The 17177-nt window shown below is 39.9% G+C and overlaps 1 protein-coding gene across 4 annotated transcripts in view; it reads left to right on the top strand.

The window, feature by feature from the left end:
- NFIA (nuclear factor I A) overlaps positions 1 to 17177 on the top strand; it is a 1748145-nt gene that overhangs the window by 1513144 nt on the left and 217824 nt on the right. For all 4 annotated transcript variants that reach the window (XM_044085539.1, XM_044085540.1, XM_044085537.1 and 1 more), the window contains 2 exons: positions 3042 to 3204; positions 8343 to 8434. In XM_044085539.1, coding sequence (XP_043941474.1) covers positions 3042 to 3204; positions 8343 to 8434 — 255 coding nt within the window. The remainder of the gene's footprint in view (positions 1 to 3041; positions 3205 to 8342; positions 8435 to 17177) is intronic.

Below are 17177 nucleotides of genomic sequence, written 5' to 3' on the forward strand. Positions count from 1 at the left end.
GTATTTGGTTAAATCTGTTTCATTCTTGCTGTTAAGTACCTAAGTGCACCACTTAACCCATACTGACATATTTCTGTTCCAGTGATAATAGGGTGCACCTGGCCTCAGCATTTCCAGATCTTTATAGATACATATGCATTTCAGATTTCACTGTGTCCCAACTGAAAATGTCCACCCTTGTTGCTTAAGTAATGCAGCTTTCCAAATGTTCCTACCCTCTTCGGATCATCAGCCAAGACCACCATAAGACATACTGACTGAACCCTGTGTTGCCAGATCATTGCATATCGCAGTGTAAAACTTTACATTTTTAAAGGCCTGGACTATTACAATAAAAGGCAGAATTATTAATACCTCTGTAAACAACCGTGCAGTACCTACATGCTCATGCTTCATTACTATATTCAGCTTACTTTCATTTTTTTATATATATATTTGTCAGGATTCAGTCTTAATGAAGTTATAAAAGGCCTTTGAGATTTATGATTTGAAGGTAAGTAAAGGTGATTTTCTAAAAAAAGAAAAAAGACCCCCACAGGAGCTACCTTTACTACTTTAGTGCTGAACACGATATCAGTAGGTATCCCAAGTGACACATTTTAATCCAGTCACCAGTAGGCCACTTTGAGCAAACTCAAGGCCTATGTTTCATCACAATAATTTATCACAGTGATAAGTTTACATTGTAAATTGGCCGGAGAGTCGCTTGCTCATTCCAAGGCAGGAATTAAAGAAGTGTAAGGAACGTGAGCATGAGACTTGATTATTGCCAAAAGTTGTGTTTCCGTCAGGTTTCCAGTGACTGTGACAGCATCTAAACAATTGCGCTGTTCTGTCATTTCATGTGGTAGTGGCACCAGAATCCTAGTGATCTGATTCAGAGATTGAAGTCAGACCTGTGGGAGCCACTTCCTTATCTCCCCCCTGGCTGAAGCTGGTTAACTTGTAAGGGTTGAATATACTTTTCTTGGCTGTGTTGGACCCAAGAGGCCATCAGTCATTCCCAGGTCCTTGCTGGTCTTTCGGCATTTGTTCAGTACCTTGTTGGAGGTAACCAGATGGATTACTGCCCTTGTTGCAGACCTCTCATGCAGTGGAATCATCTGTGGAGTGTGCTGCCACATGCAGGAGTCTGGTCTTCTGGTCTTGAGCTTCTAAACAACATCCCCTTCAAATCTGTGTGAGAATTTTCAAGCATACTTAAATATGATGCATATAACTGCATATGAAGAAAAGGGGCTTTAATTCTGTCCGTGTTGAGTATCTGTCTCAGTTGTGTTAGTGTAATTTGTACGGTGATAGTACACCTGTCACAAATACATCTTTAGGAAAATGTGCAATGTGCAACTTTCCTGGGCATTTGGATTATAAATGTATGTAACTTGTTTTATCTTACACTGAATTAACGACCTAAATAAAGGTGGTAATTTAAGAAAAAAGAATTGAAAAGATTTTGTGAGTGGAGAAACATTGTATTTTGCCACAATCAGCAAACTTTGCAGTTCTGCATGGTTCATGTCATGTATGTGTTTGATTTGGCTGGCAGTTGTTCGTTGGTCATACCGTGTATTTAAATCACTTCACCTCATGACTTGTTGAGGGGAGTAGGAATTTTATTTCGGCATAAACTGACTAAACAGTTCTTGAAGGATATTATCCATTATCTGTATTATGTTATGAGCTGTACTCCTTCAGACTTGAATTTTATTATGGGCATATCCTGTCTGAACCTAATGGTTTAGCAGACCTGAACATTATTTGCTGATGACTGCCCTAATTAGTCATTATGTGGATCTCTGAACTATAAGCCTTGTTGTATCAGGAACCATTTCTGGTGTTCCGCCAAGACTAGTCATTCAGGACCAACCTTTATTTGTTCTAAAAGCAGTGTCTGAGATCTCAGTCAAACAGTCCATCTTGTGCCCTCTCTTACTCCCTGCCATGACACCCAAAGGGATAATATCCTGCATGTTGGATACTCACCAGTAGTTGTCGTTTTTATTCACCACCAGAAATAAAACAACTATTGGTGAGTATCCAACATGCAGGACATTATTTCAAGTTTGTTTTTATATCCTTGCAATTTTTCCTTTCTTTATGCTCAAATGGTGTCAGGTACTGAGGCTTTTGAGGCTTTATCCTTAGGTTTACTTTCTGCAAGTATTTTGGGGTTTTAATACCGTGAAAAGAATGGACCCCATTTCTAAGACAGAGTGCGATTAAAGTTCATGATAGTAATATTGTTTCAGTCTTTGATGTTAGCCGAGAGTGCTAATCTCAGCACCTGTAATGTGCCCAGAATTGCCTTCTTGTGTAATTCATATGGGATTACATCTATTGGTAGCGTATCGAAGTACTAATTATTTAATGTGAGCTATTTGCCAACCTACTTTGTTACCATGCAAATAGCAGCACCTACAGTGTGCCCAGAATTGTTACAGTAGAGAGTCAATTATCCTAACTAATTGGGACATAGGGAAGTTTGGATAATTGCTTGGGAGGAATGTCTTCAAATAAATAATAAGAAACAGTTACTTTCTTAACGATTCCTTACAGTGATGCTGTATGCTTGTGGGACCAGAATGGATTACTATTCTGTATGTCATCATGACCATTACGTGTCAATAGACAGCTAGCATCATACAGAGATGCACTGGCTCATACTTCTCAAATAGTCAAATTGAATAAGGAAAAATAATAATTATTAAGGGCAAGGAAAGCCTAAAATCTACATTGCAGTTGCAATTTATTTCAATGCAGGAAATCGTAGAGTATGTAACTAAGGTAGTTACGGGCAGAAAACGTTCTTGGTTTAAGTGGTGAGTAAGATCACAAATCTAAAATAGTAGTTTCTATGCTTGGATTAAACATGAAGTTTTATTGTTACAAAATGCTTCTGCACATAATATAGTTCTTTTTGTGGGTAATTTGTGATGATTTCATGCTGAGATGTGACTTTCATAGTTAGCAGCAAGATCTTTTATAAAGGAGTAATGTGTGATTCAACCTAACTTGTTTGCTTATTGTTATCGGTTTCACAGCCCAATGGAAACAGCAGCAAGGTGCACAATCCATTCCTTACTTCGCCAATGTTGCCACCACCGCCGCCTCCACCTATGGCTAGACCTGTACCTCTGCCTGTGACAGACACAAAACCACCAACTACATCTACGGAAGGAGGAGCTGCCTCACCCACTTCACCCAGTAAGTATGCCAGTGATGTCTGTGTACATTCAGTACTAATATGACTAACATATGTCCATTTTATTCAGTTAAGGCATTTAAGGTATCTGAAGTCATTCTTGCTGCATATATGCCTGTAAGGACAGTGTGCCTCAGAGCAGTTGTAAAATTCTGTGCACTTTAGGATATTGGTTGACTCAAAGGCATGACACTTATTAAGCTTTTGTCTCAGCAATGGCTGCCTCTTTCTTATCATCATCTCCTCTCTCTCCCCAACCATGACTGTAGCTGTCCATGGCATATTTCCTTGTCACTATATATAGACACGCACGCACACACACATACATTTTTTGCTGCTCGATGTAGTTTTGTATTGATTTTTTATTAAATACTTTGGGATCCCATGCATTGCAGTGGAACTGAATTTCTTTTTATTATTTGCCATATATTTTATGAAATGCAGTTGTATAGCATAGTTATACCCTGTTGTGATTTAATTTTTATTTTTGTATAGAACCATGGGAAGGAACACTTTTAGTCAGGAACCTGTGAGGCACAATATATTTTCATTAGCTCTCCTGAATACTAATTCTATTCAGAATGCTTCCTAATAATCTGGATAGCTTCCTTGGGTCTTATATTTCTCTCAGTCGGCCATGTCATTCCTGTTTAGTCACACTCAGGAACTCACAGGTTTCAAGCATTGTATTCATTGCGTGAAAAACTTTGCCAGAATGGATTGGCATGTTATGCATTTAGAGTGTCTGATAGCCCTGTAGTTTGCCATTTATGATGCCAGCTGGACTGCGTACATGTAAAGAAATGTAAACTTTGACTGAAAGAAATGCCATTAATCACTTTCTCTACGAAAAGACAGAGAAACCTGCAGGCTACATGCCAGCAAGAATAAATATAGGGAGGCTGAGCATAAGAAAGCAGAAAATTAAAACAGATTAGTTTGCCATTTTTTTCAGCTGCTGATATGCAGAGGGATCATGTGTGGCCTTAGATGCTGTAATCAGCTGTGGTTGTAGCATGGGTTCTTGGTGTGCTTTTTCTGCTCCATCTGGATGGTTCTGCAGGAGCATGTTCATCTCCCCATAGTGCTTATCTTTGGATCTCTCAATACTGTGAGGGAGTGGTAGGAAGGAAAGAAATGAGCCTGTTGAACTAGATGTCTTTTTCAGTAAGTGAATTGGAGATGCTCAGTTGGCTGTAGGTGTGAGTGTGCATGGTATGCAAGAACTGTAGTGGGCAGGGCTAACTATCTACTGGTTTAAACATTAGCTTTATATGATTGCCACATCCAGACCGATGTGCAAAATTGGGAAAAAGGACGGTGGATGGATGGAGTACAGCAGCCATTCTACACCTTTGTCAGAGTTAACACCAAGCATACATCTGAAAAGTCAATCAAGATACATATAGTTTAGACCTGACTTTTTTTCATTTGTTTTGTTTTGTTTTTGTTTCCACAAAGTAGCTGCTCATTAGCATATTTTTAAAGGCATAATACATGATCTTGCATGCACATAGCATGATATGTTGACAGATGTGCATGTTTGTGACAACTATAAACTAAATATTCCCTTTCAAAGTATTGCAGATGGCTACCATTCACATAGGTGGGCTGTACTATGCAACTAAGAACTTGTTCCAAAAAAAGAAGTTTGCAATACATTTGTTTTTTTCTAATAATTCACTCATCGGAGACATTTTATATTTAAATAATCGCATTCCATATGCTATCAAGTGCAAGGACAACTGTAGTTTGGCAACAAATAATGGTGAAGCCTTGACTGTGACCTAGATGACCTGAGACTGACTAGCAACATGTAAGCTGGAGAAGCCACTGGGGGGGGGGGGGGGGGTTTGAGAGTGAGTGGTTGATGCTAGCTCACTTGTCTTGAAGGGAGGGAAGTAGTCCAGCAGTTTCATTGCCAGCAACTGATGGAGAGAGAGAGAAAGGTGTACATGCAGCATATAGGCTGTGGATATGTGTTTAGTTCTCCCAAGCTGCATCCTTGAAGTAGCCTTCATGGTGTGTGTACATGAGCATGCAGCCTCACAGAGAAAGACATTCCAGGTCCTCCATCTGTGAGTATGCATATCAGCTGTCAGGGCTGAGATTAGGGCCAAAACCTAGAAAAACCCTAATGGCTGCCTAGATTTGACAGTCTTCTTCAATCAGCTTTTGCCCCATATGAATAGACTCCTCAGCTGAATGAAGGCTAATGATTGGCAGACAATGGGAATAAAAATTATACAAAGAATATGAAGATGTCTGTGATCCAGAATATAATGTTTGACAGATTTCTAATGATGTTATCTGATGGCTATCTGAGGCAGCACAGAATGCCTGCCAGATACCAGTGTCATGGGAATGGTGATACCAATAACTCTGTAGCCATGGCTTTGGTCTTAGGATAAGTATCCCAGACAAGGACACTTGCATTGGTTAAGAATAGCATGTTTTGCACATTGCATATAACAAGTTGCGGTGGTGCAGCGGTTAGCGTTGTCGCCTCACAGCAAGAGGTTCTCCAGGTTCGATTCTCGGCTGGAACGCTTTCTGTGTGGAGTCTGCATGTCCTCCCCGTGGTCAAGTGACGTTTAAAGACATGCAGGTAGGTGCGTGCATGAATGGGTGTGCCTTCTTTGAAGGTTGGGAGTCGGGCTGGCACCTCGGCACAGTAAAAATTCACTGCCAATCATTAGCGGACCGGATTTCCGCTGTGGTGACCCCCTAACTGGGAAAAGCCAAAATACATTAGTTTATATAACAAGTCTTTGGATTTTTTTGTGGTAGAAATAGTTCACAGTATGAAAGAGGCAGACATGGTTCTGGTAAGTTATCTAAAATGTGTATAAGTTTTGCAGGGTACATCACTGTATAATAACGGGGCAGAGTTCTTTATCTTTTATGAGAGATTTAACTAAAAAAAGAGTACCGGGAAGTGAAGTACAATATTTGAGGCAAAGGATGTGACTCCTGGCTGGTGAAGAGTGTCGTAAAATGGAGACAACACAGGATGGAAGAATCTGTGTTGATAGCATGTCTGAGTCTGTACAGAATTTCTGGGAGACAGGTGAACACCTGTTCTGTAAGAATATAATCTAGGCTTAAAGAGGGGTTTCTTTTACACACAGCTATAAGGGAAGAGGAAATAAGAGGTAGTAGAGGGTAGTGTCAAGACTGTTTTATTTAATTATCTTTCCTAGTCAAAGTCTTCTCTACTTGCTTACAGGATTCATCCTTTAATGTCGTCAAAGTGGGTATAACATATTTTAATAACAGCTCAGAACTCCAGTCAGAGTGGCTTGCGTCATTTGTAGGTTGCCTTTGTTTCTGCATTGGTACTTTGGTATAGGACTGAGATGCTGTTCGCTTGGCATATTCTCCATTAATCTAAGAAAATGTTGATTAGAGCAGTTGACTGAGGAAAGAAAATAATTCTAGGCTTAGACTTGTTTGGGACAAGCAACAAACCAAGCATTAGAATGTTGATGCAGTCAATAAAGGCATGGTCATAATCTGATGATGTAGATGATGTCTTCCCTAGGCCCACTTGGAACCACGTTCAACACTAAAAGTGAATGTAGAATGCATGCATTTTCTTTAATTTGCAGAACTGCATGATTTTTTCTGTTGCGGTAACTCGTGATGGAGCAGTTCTGCAGCAGGTCTGTGTTCAAGTTATGTGCCCCACTAGTTTCATGTGCACTAGTTATGCATTGTAGATCAGTAGTATATCGAAAAATAGGTGTTTGTTGCACTAATTTCATCATGGTTTCTTGTGCCAGTTCAATTAACTTGCCAGGCTACTGAAACTAAAACCTGCATGTCATTTATAAGCTTTTTTTGAAGGGCTTTTACACACTGCATTTATTTGACAGTTAACATACTAGAATGCTACATTCTGTGACTAGTTTTACACATGAAATGTTAGCTATAAAAAGTACAGATCACATGATTTTGATATACAAGTCTCTTGGAAGAATCTTCTGAAAGATGGCAGGCATTTTACATGACACAAACACACCAAATCAAGTGGACATCAGTCCTAGGGGTTAGAATTTTTTTTTTCAGTTAACAGTCACTAGAGATAGTAGTTTGAGTAGATGACATCAGATGCTTCCATTTCTCACCATTTCCATGTTTGAATGCATCTGCAAACATATGAAAAAATATATTCCAAGGATAGATAATGTGGTGCATCCTCTTTAAAGCTAGCATTTTTAATTGGCTAGCATATTGGTTCTGTCTGACCCATGCAGTCTATTGCAGTTTGGTAGCAAATGCATTTTAGTTTGTGCTCACCATTCTTTATCCATGATAACAGATACAGCAGAAGTACAATGCTAAATGTATGCTTACAGCTATATTCTCTCTCTCTCTGTGTCCTAACTACTTGTCTTTGTGATAATATTTCCTTTTTTCAGTAAAGGAAGCCTGTTATATGTCACACGTTTCATTTTTATTCACATTGTGGCCTGCTGCTGCTGCTATGTTTGATTGCTTGTTCATTGTGATGCCTTTATTTTATCAGAGTTGTGTGCAACAAGTTAAATAATTGTGTTACTCAATGTCATTTGTGATTCTGTTGTTTGGAAGCCATGGTATGATAGTATGCCGGTTAGCTTTTGTTTCTGGCTTAAAACATGGCCATTTAAAAACAAAATCATTAAATAATAAATCACTGACACAAGTTCTTTCATCTGTGCTGCATTTTCATAGCACTGGAGGCATTAGTTCTGAACTGTTGTTCTCGTTTGAACCTGCCTTGTGAAGTTTCTTTTCAGTTCTTTACTGACTAAAAGCCTCATAGCAACTGATTCATGGTCAGATTGCTTGTTTGAGTTTCAGGTCATACGTACTTTGGCATACACAGAAACCATTCCATTAATTTATGACCATTCAAAAAAGTTCTAATGTATGATTCAGTCTTAAATGGTCATACATTTGATTTATGTTTCTCTGCATCATGATAACACTGAATGCTAAATACAGCTGTTTTTTTTTTTTCATTCTTGTTTCAGAATTAATAGTCAAGTTGCACACCTCTTATGTAAAACATTGCCTGTTATCTAAGAGTTCTGTGGTGCTTGTGTGCTATGCAATTCTGCTTCCTCAATGCACATGTTCCTTCATTTCACAGCCTACTCGACACCTAGCACTTCCCCTGCAAACCGATTTGTCAGTGTTGGACCACGGGATGGAAGCTTTGTAAATATCCCTCAACAGACACAGGTGGGCAGCTTTCAACTTTTCTGAATTCAGTGCAACTTCTCTCCTACCAGTTTATTAATGTTGTTTATGTACATGTGTGCATATATAATGCAGACGGCATGGTTTTGCCACTGTAAACTGACAGCAGTGGTCAGTAAACAGTTGTCATCCTCAAAGTTTAATGATTGAAAGTTGATACAGTTAGTATTCTTTGAGGTATTAATTGAGCTATTGTTTACTACAATTTGCAGGGCAAAAAAGACTGCATTATTTTATACCCCTAATTAGTTGTAAAGATATACAAGAAGGCATACCTGTCCACCTGTAAGCATTAAAAATCATAGCACTGGCATTTAAAATATTAGCAGAAGGTCAGAAAGAGGAGTGTATTCTTATTTTTCACAAAAGAACATCTTCATATACCAGATCTTGTACAGCCAGTGATAGAGACTCTTTTTTTGTAAGCTTATTTTATTTGTTCAGAAAGGTATGTTCTTTCATGAGGAGCAAAACTAAATTTGAGGATTAAAATCATAGTGCTATGCAAAAATCGAGGCAGCTGAGAGGTATGCAGGTTACACATTTAGAATGGTGTACACACTCTGTTTCGAAGCAAGGCCATAGATTGCAAGAAATATTTAAAACTGCAGGTTTATTGAAGAGCACAGGAGTTATACTTTTGTCTGCAGCTTAACCCCCCCCAAGTCATGATATCTAGATATATTTTTTTTATTTGAACTTCACATAATCCACTGTCCTTTCCTTTGCTTCTTATTGAAAGTAAACAAGGGAGGAAACCTTTTATTTGCTGTGTAATATTGTACTAGGTAATGAAGCTACCAGCAAAATGAGGACTGAACTGAAAAGGATTAGAATAATACGTGTTTATTAAAATAAGTAGAAATGCAGTTACATATAGGACAATTACATTAAACAAAACGATTAGAGGACAATGAACTGTGCTAAAACTCTTTGTAGGCATCCACTTTCTTCCTAAGGAAGTATTTACATTCTTCTGTAATTCACTTCTTATCAAACTAAAGATGTTTCCTAATACTAAAATGCCTTACAGTAAATTATACTGCTCAAAGAAGAAATGAGTTGCACATATCAACTGCTGTGGATTATGGGTTTATGGATGGAGCTAACTTGATAGACATTTTTCTTCTTGCGTGGACATTTTATATGTAGTTTTGACCAACTCCCTGGTTGCTTGCAAGAATTAGAAAGAGGAATACTCCAGTGTCTAGTGAACAAAGGTGGGTAGAATGGTTATACCATTAATATAGAATATAGAAAAATGGCCTTCTGTGTGTTGATTTTTGTTTTAAATCCAGGAGTAACTTTATAAATTGACTACATCTATAAAATGAAAAAAAAAAAGTTTTATTTTATTATTTTATGGGAGCAGAATAGTTGCCTGTTTGTTATACAAGATGATGAGCATTTTGGTTTATTTAGGTTAAGATTTAATATTGTGTAGAAAAGCAGTTTCATTAGGTTTGCTGTGTTTAAATTTGTTATGTTTAATGGGTAAGCCAAGTCCAGTGGATCGTAACACACATAAATTAATTTTGTTGAGTTGAATGATTTATTTTCAGAGGCAAATGATTCAGTGGCCACAATTAACCACAATTAAGATGAAAAGAAGTTTGTTTATATGATTTTTAAAGTAATTTAGAGCAGATTTAGTCTGAATTTTAAAGTAATTATGGGAAGCTCATGTTTTGCTTTTAAAAACCACATGTGAGTAACAGACCCCTTGTAATGTCACTACTTAGCTTGTAAACAGTGGTAGTCTATATAACTGGGAGTAATTTACAGCTAAAGAATATGGCAGTCTACAGTAATATGCCCATATGCCTGCAACAAAATGTTTGTTTGTTCCATGCTCTTATCTGTGCTATTTAGTTTACAGAAATGTTGACAGCACAGGTTTTGCAACATGAGTGAATCCCATCAGTGTACTAAACAGGGTCACAGAAAGTGCACTAGAAGCTAGTAGAAAAAAAAGCTCAATGTTACACTTAGAACTTTTAAATCATTTGCTGCAGAACAGAAATGTGGTATGTCTTCCTTAATATTAAGTAAACTTTATTAGATACTTAAAAGCTACTTAATGAGTCTGCAATGAGCTGTACATATTTTTGCCAGTGACACATTCATTTGATAATAGTGCAAGACACGGTGGTCAAAAGGTCGTTATCTGGTGATAGTTGCTGTCATCGTATGCAAAATTGGTGCACTTGACATACAGGATTATAATGAACCTTTATTTATATGTAATAAGCCCAAGGTCTGCTGATAACTCTTGTGTAAGATCTAATGGCTGTTACAAAGCCAAATAGGAGATTTCTGAAACTTCTGAATCCCGGCATATTCTGCCTACCACAAAGAAGAGCTGATGCCATGCATATGTTGTCATTCACCTTTTTATACCAGTTTTTCATGGAATAATTAATCTAGTTTGGCAAAGTACTTCATGTAGAAGGCTGAAGATGGAAGTGTAGTCAGACTTTTCAAGTGTTTCTATTTTGGAGGACCATTTCTATTTTTAGGCCTGATATATTCCTGCACATGATATGCCTGTTTTTGGAGGTATGTCCCTATTTTCAGGCTTGAATCACATAATTTTCTGGATGATCCTCCTCACATGTGATTTTTGAAGCTGTTGAGTACATAGAAAACCACACCATATGACCTACCAGTGGCATCTTTAATTTGAAGTAAGAGGACACACACATCTTACAACTTCCTTTTTCAGAACCAAAACTAAATGACATTGAGTGGTAGAATTTTTGCAGTGCAGTTCATTAAAGTCTGCAGATTTTACACTCTGGAGGTTGTCAGGGGTTCTTATCCATGCACTCACTAGCCTGGCAAAGCATAACATCAAATTCATGGGTGCTCAAAACTGCATCCAGAGGCTATTCAATTAGTTTTTTCTGTTACCCAATAAAGAAGAAAAAAGCTTCCAGTGTTCCACCCAATCAATGAGAAGCCACAGCAATAGAGATTTCCAAGCTGCTAGAGAAAAGTGTCATTCGGTCCATCCCCCAAGACTAATTAGAGTCCGTTGTCTATTCCAGATTCTTTTTAGTACCCAGAAAGATAGGGGACCTCAGACCTATTCTGGATCTGAGCCATCTAAATACGTTTATAAGACAGATAAAGTTCTGGATGGTTACAATTCAGTCCTTATTGTCTGTGGTCAGAAATCCATGCATGTAGGTCTGTCAGTTTACTGCACATACTTCTTAAATGGACATTGAGAAGTTTAGAGGAACTTTACTGTGCTTCAGAATGTGAACAGGGTAATTTTTCTTGGACCAGAATTAGGGTGATTGTCATTAGACAGAAGTACAGCATAGGGTAGTACATAGATGGAGGAAAAACATTTATATGTGGTTAATGGTAATGTGGGTTGTGTTCGAAACAGTTTCAGGTAGGTAACCTTAATATGGGGAATTTTGTTGTAGTTGTATACGGTGAGGGAATCTGTTACTTTGTACTCGTTGGTGACTTGTGTAAATATAAAGGAGAAAGACTCTCTTATCCTCTGCTCTCCTTGCCAAGGTGGTTTCATATATAGTGAGAGCTTCCTTCACTTCCTGTTTCCAGGCAATCTTGTCTGGGGCGAGAGAATACCAGTTGTTCATGCTGATGAAGAGAGCATTGAGGTCACGCTTGCATATCTCCTTGTAGCACAGTTTGGGTCACCATTTCAGCCTCTTTCAAGACTCCAGCTCTCCAAAAAAGAGGTATTTTGGGATTCGGCCATCCATCATGTGTGTAATATGACCCAACCAATGCATACATCTCTGTTTCAAGAGGGTGAACATGGACGTGGTGCCTGTCCTCTCAAGCGCTGTGCTGTTGGGGATCTTGTCCTCCCATGAGATATCAAGCATGCTCCTAAGACAGTGGATATGGAATGCATTGAGCCACTGCTCCTGTTTTGAGTGCAGAGTCCATGTTTCACTGGAATACAGTAATGTGCTCAAAACACAGGCTGTGTAAGCCTGCACCTTGGTGTGCACAATGATCTTATTATTAGCCAATACTCTGTCAGCCTGGAAAGTGTTGTGGCGGCTTTTCCAATGTACTTAATTGAGCTCGCTGTCAAGCGACAAGTCGTCAGAGATTGCAGAGCTTAGGTACATGAGCTCATGGACAACCTCTAGCTCATAGTCACTCACCATGATTGATGGCTCACTCCCCACATTTTGACCCAACACCTGGGTCTTCTTTGAGCTAATTGTGAGGCCAAATTCCATACATGCATCTGCAAAGTAAGTCATAAGTGACCGAAGGTCTTGCTGAGTGTGAGCCACAATAGCTGCATCCTCAGTGAACAGGAACTCTCTTAGACGCTTCCTAAACACCCTGGTCTTTGATTCAAGGCTTGACAGTTTGAAGGGGTTGCCATCTGTTCTGGGTCAGAGAAAGATACCCTCTGTAGCTGTTCCAAAAGAAAATTTCAACAGAAGTGAAAAGAAGATATCAAACAATGTTGAAGCCAGTACACACCCGTGCTTTATTCCACTGAGAATCTCAAAAGGTTCAGATGTGGATTCATCGTATACGATGGTCCCTGTCATGCCTTCAGGGAAGGCCCTAATAATGCTAAGCAGTATTGGAGGACAGCCAATCTTTGCCAGAATTGCAAACAGACCTTTCCTACTGACAAAGTTGAATGTCTTGGTCAGATTAATGAAGACAATATACAGAGGTTGGTTCTGCTCCCTGCACGTTTCTTGTAGTTGCCTAAGAGAGGAAACCATACTTACAGTAGACACTCCAGCTCTGAACCCACACTGAGACTCGGTAAACTCTCTCTGCAAGAATGTAGAGCCTCTTCAGGAAACACATGCAAACAACTTCCCCATGGTACAGAGAAGGGAGATGCTACGATAGTTGTTACAATCACTTTGTCAGCCTTATTCTTGTATATAGTAACTATGTTAGCATCCCTCACATCTTGCGGTATACTACCTTCTCTCCAGCATTGGCAAAGTATTGCATGCAGCTCTGAGATCAGGGTACTGCTAGCACAGTTAAGGATTTCTGAGGGAATACCATCTTTCCCAGGGGCTTTTCCAGAAGAGAGTGCTTTTAGTGCATCATTGAGTTCCTCCAAGGTGTGCCCAGCATTGAGTTCAGTTATAGCTGGCAGAGGCTCAATGGCATTTGGGTCTGTCTCAGTAGCTATGGTCTCTCTGGCATACAGCTACGAGTAATGTTCCACCCAGCATTCCGTCTGCTTGGTTCTGTCCTTCAAGACATCACCTGTGGCCAACTTACCTGTGGTGACCTTCCTTGGTGATGGGCCGATGGCTTGCTTAATCCAGTTGTACACTCCTCACATGTTACCATGTCCACAGCCTGTTGAATCTTGAAACAGAGTTGGAGGCAATAATCATTTGCACACCACTGAGCTACCAGCTGCACTTGACTCTGAGCACACCTGGGCACCTGCAAGTTCTCCTCATTGCGTGGGGACCTGTATGCAGCCAGTATCTGTCTCTTCTTCTCAATCAGGGGAGTCAGCATTTCAGTGTGGGCTTCAAACCAATCAGCACATTTGACTGTCTTCTTCCCAAAGATAGATATTGCAGTATTATAGATAACATTCTTTAGTTTTTCCCATCTCTTGTTGGTGTTGTATCATCCAGGCAGGGCAAAGCTTCTTCAATTGCTTGAATAAACTTGCGTATTTTTGAAGAGTCACAAGTCTTGCCTATGTCAATGAGTGGCCTCCTTTCCTTTTTAGAATGAAAGAATCTTCACATCTGGATGTTCTCCTTACTACACACAAGCAAGTGGTCGGTGTTATAGCCTGTGCTATGGTAACTGCTTGTTACCCTGACACTACCTAAACTGCTGCATTTGGTGAGGATGAGGTCAAGTTGATGCCAATGTTTCAGTCTTGGATGCTGCTGTGAAACGTTGTAAGGCTTGACACTGAATAAGGTGTTAGTTATGCAGATGTCATTTTGGGAACAAAGTTCAAGGAGACACTGTCCATTTTTATTCATCTTTCCTGTTCCAAAATGTCCTAGACAAGATGGCCATCTGTGATGGTCATTGCCAGCTCTGGCATTAAAATTAAGAATGAGTAATGATTCATGGGAAGGACCCTCACTGATGGCAGCACTAAGTTCATCATAGAATTTGTCCTTGACGTCCTGGGTAGAAGTTAAACTAGGAGCATAGACACTGAAGCTGTTGACCATGGCCACTGGTGTTTGTAGCTGAATTTTCACCAGTCTCTTATTTCCCATATTTGGTGGTATGACTGAGCCAACAAGGTTGTTTCTGATTGTGAAACCAACAACATGTTCCTTGGTCTCTTCTGGAAGCTTCCCATGCCAGAAAATAGAAAATTCTTTCTCCCTGTGACATCCAGTGGACAACAGCCATGTTTCCTGGAGAATCACAATGTCCATCTGCAATTTTCTCAACTCATTGTTAATGACTGCTGTCCTCCAAGCATCACTGATGATCTGCGGATCTTCCATAAGGCCTGGAGTCATCTTCCTTACAGCCTAAAGGCTGGTTTATTTTTTTATTTTATTTATTTTTTTTATTTTCCAGGTGTATTGTTAATGATCCACATGTTGAGGGGGGTTCCTTAAGCTCCACACACCCAATGGACTGTGGCGAGGGAGCACCTATATGGCTGGGTGCTGCCAGCTTAAGGCAGGTAGTAGCTTCCCCAATGAGATCAAATGATCTCTACCACCATCAGAAGCAGTCCCTGGCACCTCACTGTATGCCAATTGAATGCATTGGCTTATTACCAGTAACTGCTACTTCCCGTGCTGTGTTACCGCTCACAGAGTAAAGCTGGAGTGTCCTATCCAGGGTGCAGGCTTGGGCAAGTGAATTTAAGGAAACAGCTGATGCCCAGCAGCAGGTTCCCCCTGTCCGCACTACTGATGTAATCTAAGAGGAAAGGCAAGGCCAGTACAACTTGGCATCAGTGCCATCGCAAGAGCTGCCAGAAATGAGGTCAAGTACAACCTCAAACTGCCTTAGGGCCTCCATCTCCAGATTTTTCATTTGGGTTTATTCCAAAGCCTTCACCATGACTAGGTATTGCTGCAAGGCAGTGGGGGTTTAAATCAGAGTTTACCTTCTCCTAGTGAGTTGCCTTACCAGGCTAATGAGCCTCACCTGCCCGAAAGACAGTAGTGTGGTAGTAATTATTGAATCAATGAGTATCGTGCAGTTTAGAATAGCTGCTCTACAATACTGACAAAGATTGATAGAGCACGTGGAAGAGTATGTATTGTTTGTTGCACTGGTCAGATGTTACAGGAATATTATGTGTATGTTGTTGTTGTGACAATGTAGTTTGGAGTGGTTTTGCAACTTTGCTCTGTGTTCAACTTCCATGCCACCTGTTATGGTTGTGTGTTGTGTGTTGAATTGGTATGCAGTCTCTCCGCCACTCTCTGGCTCAGTTTGGCAGAGCTGCTCTGAGTTTGGTGACTTAGCCTGAAACCTGGAGAAGAATCTAAGCTAAATCAGAAGCATCCACTGTGATCTGCAATAAGTAAGTAAGTATATCTAAAGCCTGCACTGCACTTTTTGAACTGTTTTCTGCTTAATTGCTGTTCTATTTTATCTTTGTTTTTGCTGCTTGACTTTTTCTGTACTGGTTTTGCTGTAGCTCATAGCATTGGCTAGATTCAGATCTGCTGAATCTAAACTGTTTGGCATTTATTCAGCACTAAAATCAGCCATCCTACATTAGGAAGTCCCTCCTGCACCCTTGTGGCAGAAGTGTGCAGCCCAGGACCCATCTGAGTTGAGGATTGTTGGAAAACGGCTCTGTTTTGGGCTGTCCTATTGGAGTTTAAACTGTTTAATTCCATTTGTATTTAAGCACCGCACAATGGGATTTAGCGCTGCCATGTCTAGATACAAATGCTTGGAAACAGCAATTTTCCCTTGATACCTGCCAAAGAACCCTCCTCAACTCCACTGCTTCTCTCTGCACTATGCAGTTGCATTTTGCTAACTAGCGAGCAACTCAACTGCACAGTCTGAGGTGCTGATGCAGTCTTCACCCTTAGCTCTCCACAGAATAACCATTCTTGTTTAGTCTCACAAGCAAACCCTGGTCCATCTTGCCCATTCCCAGTAGTTACTACAATATACACCTGGTATAATGGATGGAGAGTTTCCCACCATTTCTCCAGCCAACCTGAGTGATATGGGCATCCTGAGGCAATGTAGCAATTGCTTCATGTATACTGATAACCACTTGCTCTTAAAGCAAACAAATGCAGTAGGTCAGAGATATAACTATACCATGAAATTAGAATCAATCCTCTCACATAACAGTAAACAAGACATACAACAAGTTGTCAGTGCACACAACTAACCTCTCACACAAGCTGAGGTCAAGACACATAAACCCGCATATGCAGAGGTACTCACTAAGAACCTACCAAAAGACTAGAGACTGCCAAAGCGCAAACAACATACACTTACTGGTACATGAACATAATCCACAACTACACATTTCAACACACATATCAGTGTCTCAACAATTAAGCCCCTAAGGAAAAACACCTCAAAACCAAATGTTCTGGTTATAGGTGACTCCACCTTTGGTTCCTTCATGCTCGTTCTGAGGTCTGAATGTGTGAAGACATTGTAGACACAGATGTCCCCCTCACCAGGTTGAACAAGGAAAAGGTCATGGTCAGCTGCCTGCCAGGTGCCAGGATCCGTCAAATTATGCACACAC

This window comes from Protopterus annectens, chromosome 10.part0 (assembly GCF_019279795.1).
Source record: "Protopterus annectens isolate FY-2018-M chromosome 10.part0, PAN1.0, whole genome shotgun sequence".
NCBI classification, from domain to species: domain Eukaryota; kingdom Metazoa; phylum Chordata; order Ceratodontiformes; family Protopteridae; genus Protopterus; species Protopterus annectens.